The sequence below is a fragment of the Callithrix jacchus genome, chromosome 15, assembly GCF_049354715.1.
Source record: "Callithrix jacchus isolate 240 chromosome 15, calJac240_pri, whole genome shotgun sequence".
NCBI classification, from domain to species: domain Eukaryota; kingdom Metazoa; phylum Chordata; class Mammalia; order Primates; family Cebidae; genus Callithrix; species Callithrix jacchus.
Window position 1 is genome coordinate 38153572 of NC_133516.1, and position 15931 is coordinate 38169502.

Sequence of the window (15931 nt, forward strand, 5' to 3'; positions counted from 1 at the left end):
TAACTCAAAACTGTGTTCAACTACGGATAAACTGAAACTCCTTTGGCTTGAATTCTTGTTGAAAAGTGTTTCCAAAAAAGCTCTGGTAACCTTCCTCCCTTAGTGAAGTGGCTAATACACAGGAAAATGGAATCTTTGAAGACAGAAGCATATCCACCAGAGCAAAGCCCCCGTTTTGAACCATTATCAGTTTAATGCCAGGACTGAAACACGGCCTGCCATTCTCACAGTTTAATGCCAGGACTGAAACACAGCCTGGTGTCACACTTAATTTGAAGCTGCAATTTTTAATAGGTCTCCAATGAAGTCAGATTTCGCCATGATTTGCGTCTGGTTTTGGAAATCAGGAAGAGGAAAAAAAATAACTTGGAACATTTTCTCATTATTTGACTCCTTATTGTTTAAACTGTCATATTATTAGGTTGAATCCTATGCAAATGCCAATATTTGGCCATTTTTACTTAGAAAAATAGCAGTTTCATATAGTTTGACCTAATCTGGCCAATAGGCCTAGTCATTTTTATCTATTCAAATATTTATTTTTCAAGTGACTTTCAATACAGCTTATTTACTTTATAGTTCTATGTATTTTGTTTTATTCATTAAAAAAAAAATATTCTGAGAAGAGATTCAGAGAGTTCATCCATGGCCCACAAAGGTTAAGAATCTCTGACTGACTTGAGTCAATCAAGTGATTTGCACAGAGTCTGAACTGGACAACTCAGTATGAATTTTCACTTGACAGCTTAGGTAGGAATATTCTGGCAAAAAATAAAATACATTGATTATTTTAGCTGGGCCTTCCTACGTAAAAATTAACTGTGTTTATTATTAAACAGTCTAACAATTGCTCTTGGCAAGAAACTTCCCTTTCCCTATGTGACTTAGGAAAAAAGTATTTTTACATTCATTTAACTTCCTCTCTGTCCCTGGAGAAAAGCAAAGTTGATGTTCCTTTTCATCTTCATAAAGGAGGAAAGTTTATAGCATGAGACCCTAGGGCATTCATAAATGGGTTTCAAGGGGTCTAGCAACCCCTTGAAATTCAATGAAGAATGTTGTTGAGTATGTGCGCAAATATATTTCTCTGGATGGAGGCCCTAGCTTTCATCATAAGATTCTTGACCCCCAAAATCGCTGCTGTAGAAAAACTCCAAGCATAGAAAGAAGCTATGGTTTGCCAAAGTCACAAGGCAAAATAGGAGGCTTTCTCTAAAACACAGCTTACAGCCTTGCAAGACTTCTTCCTAAATAGCTACAAAATAACTTTCCTTGCAGAGCAGTTTATTTCATTTCACGTTTAAACCCCAATAGCATGCATACATTCATTTTGTTCCAAAACCATTCCTATCGGGTTTTAATTTTTAAAAGAGAAGAAAGTAAGCAAAAGAAAAGCCACTGCCACCAAAACCTACTACTATTTTCTTAACAGTGAAATGTGGTCTAATGCAAATCACTTTTAGCAAATTAAATACATTAAAAAGTGGTAATTAATTATGATTGAAACAGACAGGAGTTGCAGTTTGAAAATACACGCTGCCAATATCACTACTACTGTTCCTCGTCCACCATAGGAATAAAAAGGAGCTCCCAGATGTCTAGGGTTATTAAAAACCAGATGTTCAGATCGACATCTTGTATGCTGGTGAATAAAGTAAAGAAATATGACAGTCCAATATAAACTTTGCTAACATTTAATGTGGCAGAAATGTGGATAAATTCCTTTCATGAACTCAGAATACTATGCATTTTTTAAAGTTTTTAGTGTTTTAAAGTTTAAAGTTTTTAAAAGAAAATAGAGATGTGGTGGCCCTTTCTGGTCTCTCTAATCTTCAAAGCTTAAACATGAATTGACCCTCATCGCCAAGTGATCTGGGTCAGAGTGAGTGTCCATTTGGGGAATAAAAAACAAAAATGCAGGAGCTAATCAGTGCAGGAGCTCAAGTCTTTCCAAACATATGCAGCTGTTTCATTGCTGCGCTGCCTGCAACTCTGTATGCAAATATTAATTTGTCGTGCTCGCTTCGGCAGCACATATACTAAAATTGGAACGATACAGAGAAGATTAGCATGGCCCCTGCGCAAATATTAATTTGTTCAGCAACCTTACTTCACAGAAATGTAAATTTGGGGATCAAAAATAAGAAACAGACAAGTATCACTTGATCCCTATCTTCATGCTAAGTTGTTTAGAAATACGTGGAGTTTTACAAAGCATCTATCAGGCCTGGGACAGTCTGTTTCCTTTCCTTGTTTTTCTGTTTCCAAATCTACTTTGCAGTGGCTGTTCTGAATGCTGCTTGGTGTTTGATCCCTTGTGTGTCCTTTGAGAGTGATTGTTCTGCCACAAGTTGCCAAAATATCTGGATGGGAAGAAAGACTCTAGTCCATCAGTCATCTGCATGCTTTTGTTCATCTGGGGATGGGAACATCCAAGGTGGACTGAAGCCCAGAGCACAGTGACCACAAAACACAGCAAATTCTGAAGGGGAGGAGGTTTAACTATCAAATAACCCCAGGATACATATACAGTTCCAGGGATGATGTGACGGACAAGGGGCCTTGATGGAAATCCTGTAGTCCCAGATGCTGCGCCCTAATGGGATTCTCTAAATACTGAGATAAAACAAAATTCCTCACCGATGGGCTGCTCACAGTGGCTATGTTTATGACAAGCTCTAAAGGCAAAGGGACTGAGTCACCATTGACAAGACAAGAGACTTGCTGTCGTGGGGTGGGGGGGCATTTATTAGCTCCAGCAAAGAAGCTCTGAAAAGAAACTCTATAATCTGACATGATAAATGGTCCACTGTAAACCTTTAATTGGTCTCCATTTTGAAGTATTAGGTACAGCCAGCAGGCAAACCTGAGGTCACCACTAGATTTTGTTTTTGTTTTTTTTTAAACACCTATAATTCTCTTTGAGTTGATAGCTGGCTTTTTTTTTTAATCAAAAAATTAAGTTCTTAATGGGGATCTTACTGTCACACCTGTCCTAGCATGGACAGAGAGTAGAATCAGGGAAGTATCACTTTCAAGCAGCCTACTGCCTTTCCTGGAACTCAGCCCAGGTCTTTGTCAGAAGTTCCACCTGGCTTCCTCGCTGGGAGGGGTGCAAGAAGATAGAGGATCCCAGCTGTAACTAGGTCTGGTGCAGGCAAACTTCAGACTCGCCTCCACTCCTACTTCATTCATGGCTTCTCTAAAACTTTCTGAAACTTCAAGCCCCAGGACTTTGCAAAGTTTGGCTGCACAAGTCATGAAAGCAAGATCACAGTGTGGAATTTATGATGTGCCCTGATCCTGGGCTCAACCAAAGCAGATCCTATTAGCATTTCCAACTGCAGGCTTGGCCAGAGCTGGGAAAAACAGACAAAAAAAGGAAAACAATAGGCTCAGGCATGAGCCTGGAAAAGTGGGGCACTGAGCTACATCAGGGCACCAGTAAGTTTTCTCCTAGGGTCAAGTCCAAACCTTCCCTCTGGAGACCATTCATTTGTGGTTTTCATCTCTCCTGCTTCCTGAAATGCTTAGTCCATGGATGAATGTCTCCGTTCAGGTGATGGGGTCAGGTATGGCTATAAATTCTTACATGACTTGTATTATTTATTATAACCTCTGGGGCCCATTTGCAGGTAAGATTCCCCTAAAAATAGGAAAGTCCTAGCCAGGTTCAGAAATATACTTCCTGCTCTTTTAAAAATAAATGTTAGCTTATTTCTGAGCTGGGCTAGAAAACAGCCAGTGTGTATTGCCCCTATTCTGATTAGAAAGAGTGCTGATGGCTTTCTGTGTTTCCTCTCTGAGTCTCGCCAAGGCCCGGTAACACAGGTGTCAGGAGGCTCTTTGTGCAGATGTGGAAAGGAAGGCACAGGGAGGGAGTTCAGGTAGCTCACCAAAGGACACCTGGTCAGATGCTGTGGAGCCATGGTCAAATTCCAGTCCATCTAACCACAAAAGTACACCCTTCTGACTCTACCATATGAGCTGTGAAGCCACAGGAAGAAGAGCTCACTTTGACCCCCAAAAAGCACTTGTTGGTTCTGCTTAGCTCAGCTCTAGAGTACTCTGAACTTGGTTCTGCCCTCTTTCCAAACTGTTGAAGACCCTGGTTAAAATTGGAAGTTACAACTAAAGTTCTGTCCTTCCGGCCCTTGGAAGAAAGGGGTCTTCACTTACAAGTGGAAGCTATTTACGTGGACATATCAGTAGCACCCCAAGACATTTTAAGATCTCTGAGGGGAAAGGCAGCACCTTTACTTCCTTCATACTGTGCCATGATTCTCAGATGTGGGAACTTAGATATTTCTAAATGAGTAATTATGGAAGGCTCAGTTCTCACTGTTTTGAATGACTAGATTCCTCTGAAGGAATATGCTGCCTGGATTCCAGAGTTCTTAACAATTTCCAAGATTGTCTTGACTGTGTCTCCTCAGAATGACTCTTTCCCTCTTTTACTGCACCAGCCACATCTCTGATTTATTCTTCTACTCCCAAGTGGTGAAAGCGGAACTTCACTGGCTGAGGTTGGAACACAGCAGGATATGTTCATATTTTAAGAGACACACTGGGGTGTCTCTCAAGGGAGAGGCAGGGAATGGAGAGCCTGTGCAGCCTGCATTGGTTCTTCTCAGCAAGTTCACCTCACAAGGACACACTGAGGCAGGGCAGCCACCTGAGACTTCTTTGCCAAGCCATCGAGAATGTTATAGAAGCTTGGGCGGTCTTTTCCTTCACTTCTATCATAGCATCTTTTGGTGCTTCCTCAATATTTTTTTTTTGCATCATCATTATATGGAAAATTGAAGAAACTAGTTTTCTATTTTGTTCAAGAAAAAGTAGCTGTGACAAACTAGTCTGTGGTGCACTGTGCCACTTCACTCAGCTCAAGGACGTCAGATGTCCATGAGAATGAAGATGAGAATGCTGGAAAGCTCTGTGTTGGCCAACAATATTATTTGGGAGCTTAAAGTCAACATCTGCTAATAGTGGACCCATTGCCAGATAACCACAAAAAAAGGGTGGGAGTGAAGACAGGCTTTATTTTTGCTTTGCTCCTTCATCGATCAGTCATTAACACTTGGCTTTGCTTAACACAGTGAAAATTATGTTTTTAACATGACTCTGGTTCTGCCATTTCCTTCATGGTAGACAACCAAATTTCCTCTTGACTCTTCATTTCCTCAGTTGCTTAAAAAAGAAAATGGGACTACCATATCCTGGTCCTTGTGCTTCATAGGGTTGCTCTGCAAATTAAACTCAAGAATGCAAATTAAACCATTTTATGGATGTTACAGACTTAGACCAATATAACTAGGCATATCATTCCTGTTGGTAGCATTAATAATTACTAGTAAAACAAATTATCTGATATTACACTAAGGCTGAAGGCAAAACTGTGTGTATAAAAAGGCTCTGATGCTGTATAAAGTGATGCTTAAATATTATAGCATCTCTGGGCTGTTCAAAACTAGACTTTATTAAGATCATTAATAGATGGATGCCCAAATTGGATTTTTTTTAAATGCTATTGGTCTGTAAGGTGGTTTCCTAAAAATAACAGACTTTGTGAGTGTGTGCAAGGTATGTTTAAAGGATGTTTCCTACTCTCTTTCCTCTGCTGTTCCCTTATCTTTGGAGTGTTGCAAGTGCCTGGAGTGTTGTAAGTCAAACATGATCCCTATTACATCAGTGACAGAGAAAAAGAGAGGCAATGGTGTTTAGCAATATAAATTGGATTTCCCTGCTTCCTGACATTTCAAGGTTGGCCACCCCCTCTCAATGGGGGAGCTGAAGTGCTGCCTCTTAGACAAATGCGACTGGATTAAAGCAGCAAGTTGAAAAGAAATCAACTCTCCAATGTTGCCAAGATGCATTGCATCTGTAAGCTGGGGAGCACAGGCTGTGTCTGAAAACTCCTGTTGACTCAAAGGTTACAGCAACAAATCTCTTAATGTAACCCTAATACTGCAAACAAGGTGTAAAACCTAGACAAATCAGTAAAAAAAAAAAACCCACTTTACCCCAAATAAAGTAAGACTGAATGAAATCTTCAATAGGCTCAAACCTCCTTTAAGAAAAAATCCTTTTGTAACAGGAGGATCCTGATGCATTAAGGGGATCTGCATTTTTCCCAAACATGAAGACCCTACCTGGCAGGGCTTATTAAATCGTGCCCTCGTGTACTTACATGCAGGGAATTAACATCACACCCAGATTAAAGGGCTCTGACAATAACCTGCTCCTCTGCAAAGCCAGCTTCCCAACTGCTGCATAACCCCGCCTCCTTTCCTCTGCTGTGGCTCTTAATGGTTGGGTGAGCATGTAACTGCTGGTAGAGGAAGGAGGCAGTTAAATACCTCCCACAGCAACAGTTCAGACATTTGTCCCCATTTCCTTCTTTACCTGTGGCCTCACAGAGAGCCACGGCAGGGCTACTCTACAGCTTCTGCTCTTAAAAACAAGCAAACAAATAAACTGCCACTTTTATTTCCCAATGGTGGGAAATCACATATGCCGTCTGGCTCACTTTTTAGTAGTTTTGGAGATTTTTAGTAGTCTCTGGGGAATAAAGAAAAAAGAGACATCTGTGATATCTTTCTGTTTCTTAGCCTGCTGAGTTTTAAACACAGTATCCTCCAATCCACTTGTGAGAAAGGAATTACTGGGCAAGAGGCAAGTGGCTCGCAAGAGCTATTTCAAAATGCATGCCAGGATATCCTTGGCTGCAGTTCTGAGAGGACTGGCCCAGGAGTGCCGATGGTGGGAATCTCTGAACCCTTCTCCCATGCAACACACATCAGCACCAATAAGAGGTTTCTTCATGGGTTGTTGAATTTGAAGGCTTCATCCCTACGTGAAACCAAAACTTAAGGCTTCTTCCAAGAAGTGGGCCATGAAATTAGATTTGCAATGCAAAAAAAAAAAAAAAAAAAAAAAAAAAAAAAAAAGAAGCTACTGTCTCTCATCTGGGCAAGCTTTGGACATACTAACTTGGTTGGAAAACTGATATTAAAAGCCTAAAACACGTAACTTTTCTTATCAGGTTACTATCTTGGGGGTCTAAAAATTTCTGGTTTTCTGGATGTTCCATAATTATACTTTAGTAAGCCCTGATATACGGTGTTAATTTTTCTTCAGTGGAGAAAACATGAAGATATATTTATGTTCACACATACATATATATGTATATATAACGTATATTCAAACATGCACTCAGAGGAAGTTAGGGAGGGAAATTTCTAGTTAAACATGATCTTGTGAAATTCTTCCATATGTGGAAATTCCTCAGTTCATCTGACATAAAGCAATACATACATATATACACACAGGATGCTATGTATACATTTATCCCACATTCATTTAACCTCAAAATATAAAATAAATTCTTTTTATTCTTCCCTAAGCAAAAGCTAGGAATAACAACTCTATATACAGAATCCATCTTCTGGGAGAAACAGCAAGTTGGACCCCCTTGTCTGTCTTCGGTTAATTTGCCAGTGTAAAAAGTGCAACGGAAGCAGAGCATCAGTCAAGAAAGCTCACCCTGCATTCACAGAGAGGGGCTCAGTGGGAGTAGGGGATCCCATGGCCTCAAGCTGGTGTACCCCAGGTGGGGCTGCTGTGACTGCTTCATTCTCTTGGTGGACTGTGAGACCCCATCAAATTCTTGTGGACTAATACAATATGCAGAAGGGAGAGAAAAGCAGGTGGGTTTTATGAAAAAAGATCTAGGGGCAGGAAACACATGGGCCTGGAGATGTCACCTGCCTCCAGCCACAACAGCGATGAGGGCCTAATGGCAGGAATGGTTCGAAATTCTCCTCGTTTGGGAATGCTCTATAGGATGCTGACTAATTCTACCTGAGAGCAGTACCCAAGGCTCAGGTGTGTGCATAATGGACAGAGGTAAGAAGGTGAGAGAACAAAAGCCTTGTTTTTCTTTTCGGAGCTAACTCTACTTTATGGCTCTTTTGACGGTAGGAAGAGGGGAGAAGGGACATGTTCAGGGACCAGAAATCTCAAAACCAAGATAGTGAGTGCTGCGGCCTCTCTGAAGCAGAATATAGGTTCAGTACTCTAAGCATCTGCCTATATGCAAGAATCCAGAATCCACATGCAGAAAGGAAAAGCAGATTTCTATCAACCACTGTGAGTTAGGTCACAGATCATTTTATAGTATCTTAAAATACAACCTGCATATCAGTTCTGTGACCACCAGTTTGAAGAGAAGGCCAAATCTAGGCATGGCTTCTTTAGTAGCCAAGAAATTTGATGGCTTATGGCAAAATTACATGTATCCCAAGCAGAATTCTACAGGAATTTTTAGCAGAAAATGGAAGTGAACATTCAATGCTTTGAAATATGTCCAATGGTACAAACATACACCTTGGCAGAGAGCCAACACATGCTGGAACCACAGAGTCATCAGGAGCAGCAGAGAAAGGACCAAAGAATACTATTTATATCCACAGACAGATTCTGGAAATCACCAAGTAGAGTGGGTAATATTTAGGATTAGGGCAATCAATTTCCTAGAACTAGATCCATAGAATGGGTACCTTAAAGTTCAGAATGCAAAAGGGAAAACCTAGCTTCTACCACAGAAAAGTCACTGTCTGAAAGTACCCCTAGCACCCCGGCTGATGTGACAGCAACCCTTAGCAGAATAAAGCATCCTCTGTTTTGCTCTGGGGGCATGGTTTGCTCCAGATCCTTGCATATTCAGAGGCTCAGGGGAGAGTGAGCAAGGGAATGTAAGTCCTGGCAATCCACTGCCAAGAACCCTCTGTGATCCAGAGCAGTTCTCCTCCCTCTTCGGGACAGTCTCTCTACTACTTGAGGATCTCATTCTGGTGATTCCATGAAAGTAGGAGAGTTTGCAATTGGCACAGGGACAGCAGGAATAGAGAAGAGTAAAGGGGAACAGGAATATGGGGGGAAATGGAAGGAATAAAGTCACAAAACAGAAGAATGAAAATAAAGACAATGAAAGCTGGGGCAAATGGATAGAGAACGTTTGTGGTGACATATTTTCTTTCTTTTTTTCTTTTTTTTGAGATGAAGTTTCACTCCTGTTGCTGAGGCTGGAGTGCAATGGTGCAATCTTGGCTCACTGCAACCTCCACCTCCTAGGTTCAAGCAATTCTCTTACCTCAGCCTCCCGAGTAGCTGGGATTACAGGTGTGCACCACTACACTGGGCTAATTTTTGTATTTTTAGTAGAGATGAGGTTTCAGCACGTTCGCCGGGCTGGTCTTAAACTCCTGACCTTAGGTGATCCACCAGCCTCAGCTTCCCAAAGTGTTGGGATTACAGGTGTGAGCCACCATACCCAGCCAAGATGACATTTTAATTCAATTTTGGAAAATAAACAAAATATGACAGAATTTACTACAATTCAGTGGGAAAAGGAACAAGCACATTTGCACTCAAGAATAAGTGGATCCATCATAGTTGTGCAATCATAAACACACATGGTTGCAGAGATGTATCCAAAGAAGTTTGCCACCAAGGTACAGTACTCAGAGACTTAGGGTTTCATCTGGGGCCTGTTGATTTTCAGTTTTGTGACTCTGAATCATTAACAACCTCTCTGAGTTTCTCTGTTTATACAATGGGGATACTTCCATGTGCCCTTCCTATTTCCTGAAGCAACTATGGGAGCAATGCATTCAACAGACATATACAGTGTACTTAGTAAGGGCCAGACATGTGTGAACATGCAACAAATAATCAAATATAAAATGGGAAATTCAACCAAATTTTTCTGTAATTGATCTTGTAAGTATCATGTCTCTATGCTCCTAAACTCATAGCCCTCGTTTAGAAGTGGGTTTTCTGTAGGTAAAATGTAAAATTTAAATATGATCAGAAAGTCTTAAAGGTGGTCAAAATCTCTCAAGCTCTCCAACACCTATGAGCAAGTATTTTCATTCAATGAAAGAGGAAAGGAGAGTTTTCTCTGGGGCTTTCAAAAGCCCACTTATTCTTGGGCTACCTATTCTGGGGTTTTCAGCCCTGAAATGTTTAGATTCTTTGCCATTTAGGCCCTTCCAAACTAGAATCAGAGTGGCAAGTGCTTTAACAAATAGAAGTACATTTTTCACAAACAAGCAGTGAGATCAAGGCACTTGAAGACCCAACACCCAACCTAAGACCCAGGAACAGAAATGTAAGTCCTAAATGCAAAAACGGTAGCCTGCACGGCGCCTGACATTTTAAGTTGGCTGGAGTGTGGAGTGCATGCTGATGCTGTGCTTTTCTTACTGACCAGGTTAGTCTATACCTGGGAGCCAGTGGAATGAGCTTAATAAAAGATGACTTTTCCTAGGACAGTAATAATTATATGATGCCTAGGAAAAGGAAAGTAGAAAGACTTGATATCATTGATAGGTTTTAAGGCAGGGAAGGATGCTATTTAAAGAAAATGACAGATGAGACTGATGACAATGGAAACAGGGAACATTTAGGAAAAGCTGAATTTCTACTTGGCTTTGTGAAATCAATCTTGGTAACCACAAAAAAGTCTCGAATGTGTCCCCATGGCCACTTCTTGCTATGAAGGATTTCCTAAGTCATTATTGGGATTTGTCTGGATATTCTACTTGGACATATTCAATGGCTGTGGCCATCCTAGGGGTCACAGCCTATCAGCTATTAAATGCTTCTCTCTCCGGTAGGGAGCTACATTGTTGGACTACTACGAGGCACTGACTTCTCTTACGTCTTCTCCAAATCCTCCCACCCTTTCATCACACTCATTCGTAATCCCTGAAGGGCTGTGTATTTATGACTATTCTTGATATCCTGGGTACTCAACATTAATGACTCCCTTAGTTTAGATCTACTGGATTCTTGGTGGGATCACTCATTCTCAGATATTATAGCCTTTAAGGAGGTAATCCAGGAAATGAATGGAAGAGGCACTTCTGTTTTCTGTTGCACAAAGCATGAAGTTGCCTGAAAATTCCACCTTCTGATAAAAAATACCACTGGAAACTAAATCAGTCATGTTTTAAAATGGGTAGTCTCTTTTTTCACCTGATACTCTGAGAACAGTATTTCTCAGAGCACAGATGTTACAGAAAAGAAAAAAGAAATCTACAATCAAATAAGTCTGGGAAATACTGGATTAAGTTAAATTGGAGAGCTTTCTTTCTTATATGACTTTTTGGATCCTTTGATCTGCTAATTGCCCCATGACGCTCAGAGTTAGAGTTATAATATGCAGCACTTTCACAAAATTTTTTGCCCAGAGAATCTGTTTCAAGACTTTCCTCATGGGACTACTGTTCTAAAAGTTACTTTGGGAAATGCTAGTCTAGACTTATAATACTTGGATTCAGTTTCTCTTAAGAAGCAAGAAAAATCATAGTGAAAGAGAAAGGAACATGGAAAAAAATGGAAAAAGAATATAATTCTGTAAGTACCTGGCAATAACTAAATTGAATTACCTAAGGAAAAATGAGTTTCTTTGGAAAAGTAGGAAAGCAACTGATTTTTCGTATTTCTCCATTTTCATGTGTTCTGATCTCTTAATAAAACTCAAGAGGCAATGTTAACATTTTGTAGCCCTTCTTCCAAAAGTCACTGTTGGTCAAACCTTTAGGGCCACAGGAAGGCTCGGGCTGGAAGATTCACGGAAAGGGAATCAGGAATCCCTGGAAGAGACCTTTCTCCTTTAAATCAGGTCAGCTAACATGAGTACATTATGAACATTTAGTTAAAATCTCATCCATATCACCCCATACTGGGACTCTCAGGCTGTCATATGGCTGTCATTTTTCTCCTAAGAAGAAACATACTCATATGTACCCTGTCTGTATTAGCCTATGTGGTTTACACAATTAAGTGTAGGGTTTCTAATCAACTGGGAAAGATAACTACTATCTATTGATAACTATTTTACTCTAGGCTTAGATTTATAACAGTACATATACAGATATATTAGTTGTTGATTACCAAATCTCAAAGCTTCTAGTACATTTCACTAGACCTGGGATACCCAGTCAAAAAGGGCATCCAGCTCAGGAGACATAGCCATCTCTAGCACTAGTGCTAATCTACTCTCACACCAGGGTTCCTCTCCTTCTCTAATTGAAAGAGCCTGGCAAAGGAGGCTTACTGACTTGATGACTTCAATTTAAAACCACAAAAATATCCTTCTAGTCTAGGGTATTTTACTTTCACAGTGAACACTACTACAGAGTAAGTTTCTAAGGTATGGACTCCTAATTAAGTTGGAGCTACCTTTTATCTTTCTTGTTCTGATTGACATAAACCAGAAAAGAATTGTACAAGACATCAGATGACCTGGATTCTTGTTCTAGGACTAGATAGCAAATGTCTCAAAGACAGGGGATCTGCCCATCATGCTCTTCCCCAAATCCCACATAGCGGCTGCCATGGAATTAGGTTAGGAACTCAGAACAAGATTCCAGCCTATTCGCCCCCTTCCTGGGCCCTGGATTTTTCATCTGGAGAAGGGGATGAAGTGAACTGCCTCTATGTCCATGGGTTGCTTAGAGTGTTCACTGAGAAGTTAGATATGAAAGTGAAAGACCATCACCCTCTTCCTAACAGTAGCAGTGAGAAACATGTGGCAAAGGTCTCAACAACATGCCTTAGCCAGACACTCTTAAAGGAATGCCAACTCTTCTGGGAAGGACACCACCCTGCGACAACCTCTAGTGTCAGTGGACAAACACGAGAGTCAACCAAGTAGTCAAGACACCCTAAATTTTGATTACAGCTCTCTGGAGGAGTAGCAGAACAATAGCTTTTGTAGGAAATATCATTCACAAGACAAATAGATTTGGTCTGGTGCCTCATTCCCAGTAGAACATCTGAGCATATATGTCTCTGTGATGAGATAAGCTGGTTTGTTATCTCAGCTGGTCCCTGAGTGACCCACTCCCCTGACTTGGCTCCAGATCCTTCTTTCTACTCTCATGGTGCTCTCTATTGGGGTTTGAGTGGGGGAACTCAGGATGGTCTTCTAGCATGTGTGGCTCAGAATGAATGGCCAAAGGGGGGACTGTAGGTTCCCACCAATAAAACTTCGCACTCACCCTTCCTGGGAGAAAGCCAAGGAGAAAATGGCCGGGACCAGGAATGAGAGCGAGTTGATTTAGTAAGCAGGATGCCAGGTCTACTGGGGCAAGCAAAGGTGGGGAGGTGGTGGTGGTGATGGTGAAGGGTGAGAATTGAATAAACAAAACCAAAACACAAACATACAAGTTAATAACATGAAATGAACGCCTCTCTCCGCATTTCAGATCTCTAAATCAAGAGTCATATTTTGAGAGCTAAAAACATGAAATCATAGCCTCTCTGTACTTGGCTTCAGAAATCTAGATTTTTCTGTGTGAACAGCTTCAGCAGTGTTCGGGTCTCTGAGGGCAAATGCTTCCAGGTACAAAGGTCAGGTCAGGCTCAGGGGCTGGGGAGCCTCCTGGTGCTGGCTGCCCGGCTGCACAGCTCCCAGGAGAACTTCTAATACTATGTTCTATATAAACAGCTCCCCCAGGACTTTTACTCCAGGTACATTTTGGTAACTTCGAATCTAAACTTCTTTGGGATGCTAGCATCAGGATGTGAAAAGGAAATAGAGCTACCTGAAACGTTTTAAGAGTGTCACAAGTAACTCCTCCCCCAGCAAACAATTAAACTGCCTCTTCACACAGGTAATTCTGACAAGCCCTCACCCTGCCATATCCAAAAGAGTGCATACTTATCCAGATGGTTCTATTTTGCTACCTGTTGCTCACATCTATGGAAATGCATCAGTTACACTAGGATCACCAAAAATGGGGGCGGGGGTAGGCGGGAATCTTAGTACAATAAAGTAAGAATGTTGTTCATATTGACTATATTATCCTGCTAGTTTGCATTTTATCTCCTAATTTCTATAAAATTCACCTTCAGGAGTTTTAATACAAAACACTATAAATAGTTTTTGCATTTGGTAGGTGAATGTAAATATTACTGTAAAAACCAAAGGCGGTTCTGTTTTTGTCAATCCACCTTTTCATGTGCTTTACTTAGTCAAGGGAGGAGACAGGGTCCAAATCAAATAAACCAGACTCCTTGACTTCACTGGCTAAAATGCCAGCAAAACGGATTTCTCTCCTTGTTGTTTTACCCCACCATTAATTTGCATCACTAAAGAATTTTCTAGGAAAGTGCTCAGAGAGCTCAAGGTTTCTCTGGTTGCCAAGCTCATGGAAACAAAGTGCTTTCTCTTAAAACTCTGAAAGAGACATTCCAAAGTAACCTGCCATGAGATACCGAGCCGGCAATAGACTACATATCTGTGAAAGAAGAAAGGAGGAGAGGAAAGAAAATGCATAACATAAACAAGAAAAGACAAAACCTTAAAGAGGAAGGAGAAAGAAAAACATTTAGATTCCTTGACTGATGGAAATAAATACCAAAGCTATTAGTTTCAGTTCAAAGAACATATCACTTTATGCTGTTTATTATTTCTTGAGGATTATTTATTTTATCTTAAAATATCCAAAGGGTAAAAGGGGTCTTGGAGGTAAGCAGCAATGAAACTGACCTGGTCCGGAGAGGGCCTGTGATTGGAATGTTGCGACCTCCCAGGAGATCGATGGTGGTGGTGATGGTGGTGGTGGTGGTAATGGTGATGGTCCTCATCGTAGTTGTCTGCCATCAACTTCATTCTGTTCTGGGTCTGTGCAGAACAAAAACCAAGGAAGATTCCATCAGGAGCTAGAAGATCAGCCAAAGATTCAGGGCATAATTATAGTACCTGTAGGGATCCCTTTGTTCCTAATCCAGAAATGTTCCCTCTTAGTCAAGTTGAAACTTAATAAAGAAAGCACCATGCCATTAACTTTGATGAAAGAAGCTTTGTCATATCCTTAAAGCTATTATGTTACATCTGTAGATGTTAATATACTTCCTCCTTGTGATTTAAAAAGGAAAAAATGGACACACTCTAAGGTGCTTTGCTTTACATTATCAAGCAATCACGGAGATCCAGGGTGAGCTTGCAGTCGCAGAGTACCAACAATCATGACTGACATTCTAGACCGAAACTCTAGAGCAAGCTGGAGATGGAAGTCCTGGATGGAAAGATGTGAAGGGCTGGGTGGAAACACAGAACTACAGACAAACAATGGTCTCACAAGACAAGACAGAGAAATCCACTCAAAAGCTGCCAAATGCAAAAATACTGATGGAGATGGATTATTGCTATGATGACTTCTTAGGAAATGGCTCTCTATGGACATTCTAACTGATTTTGTTCCTTGAGTGACTGAGCACAAGGTAAGAAGAATTGACCATTCTAATTTATAATCCATGATGCCTGTCACATGAGGCGACTCAGAGTCATGGTCCCAAGGGCCATAGAAGTGTACTGCCTTATTATGCAGGGCAAGAAATGGTCCAGTGAGGAATTGACCTGATAGGTTCTCAGAATCTAGAAAAATGTCTAAAGACCATGGAAAAAAAAAAGCAAATAAAATTATCCAGCACAGAAAGTCAGGTAATGTGGGTTTGAGGATAGACCTGCCTGGATACAAGTCGTGGCTCCCTCTCTTTGTTGGTCATGTGACCTTAAGAGACTAAACTGTTTATAAACCTTAATCTCCTCAGCTCTAAAATGGGAGTAATAGTGCCTCTTTCCTTGTGGTTGCTGCTAGGGGCAAATGATATGATGGACTTCAAGTGTCAGTCTATTAACTGGCAATGAAAGTCAAATGCTGTCATTACTCCAGTTACTACTGTTGTTTGCTGTAAGACATTTTTCCTCCTTTGTATGAGTTTCCTCCTCTGCTTGCAATGCCTCTCTGGTCCCCTTTTTTCACCTTTAACTACTATGTCTGGCTAACTCAAACTATTTACTCTAGGAGACTTTTCCTGACTCCATCCTCGAGGCTGGGTCACATGTGCCTCC

The 15931-nt window shown here is 40.9% G+C and overlaps 1 protein-coding gene and 1 non-coding gene across 51 annotated transcripts in view; one reads left to right on the plus strand and one right to left on the minus strand.

The window, feature by feature from the left end:
- The window catches only part of ERC2 (ELKS/RAB6-interacting/CAST family member 2), a 973896-nt gene that overhangs the window by 180762 nt on the left and 777203 nt on the right, over positions 1–15931 (minus strand). For all 50 annotated transcript variants that reach the window (XR_013527394.1, XR_013527393.1, XR_013527389.1 and 47 more), the window contains one exon: positions 14567–14701. Coding sequence is in view for 29 of the 50 variants with exons in the window: in XM_035274352.3 (XP_035130243.1) it covers positions 14567–14701 (135 nt within the window). In the remaining 21 variants the exon portion in view is untranslated. The remainder of the gene's footprint in view (positions 1–14566; positions 14702–15931) is intronic.
- LOC118148140 (U6 spliceosomal RNA) lies at positions 2016–2123 on the plus strand. The gene has a single exon (XR_004734930.2). It is a non-coding gene; the product is annotated as a U6 spliceosomal RNA (small nuclear RNA).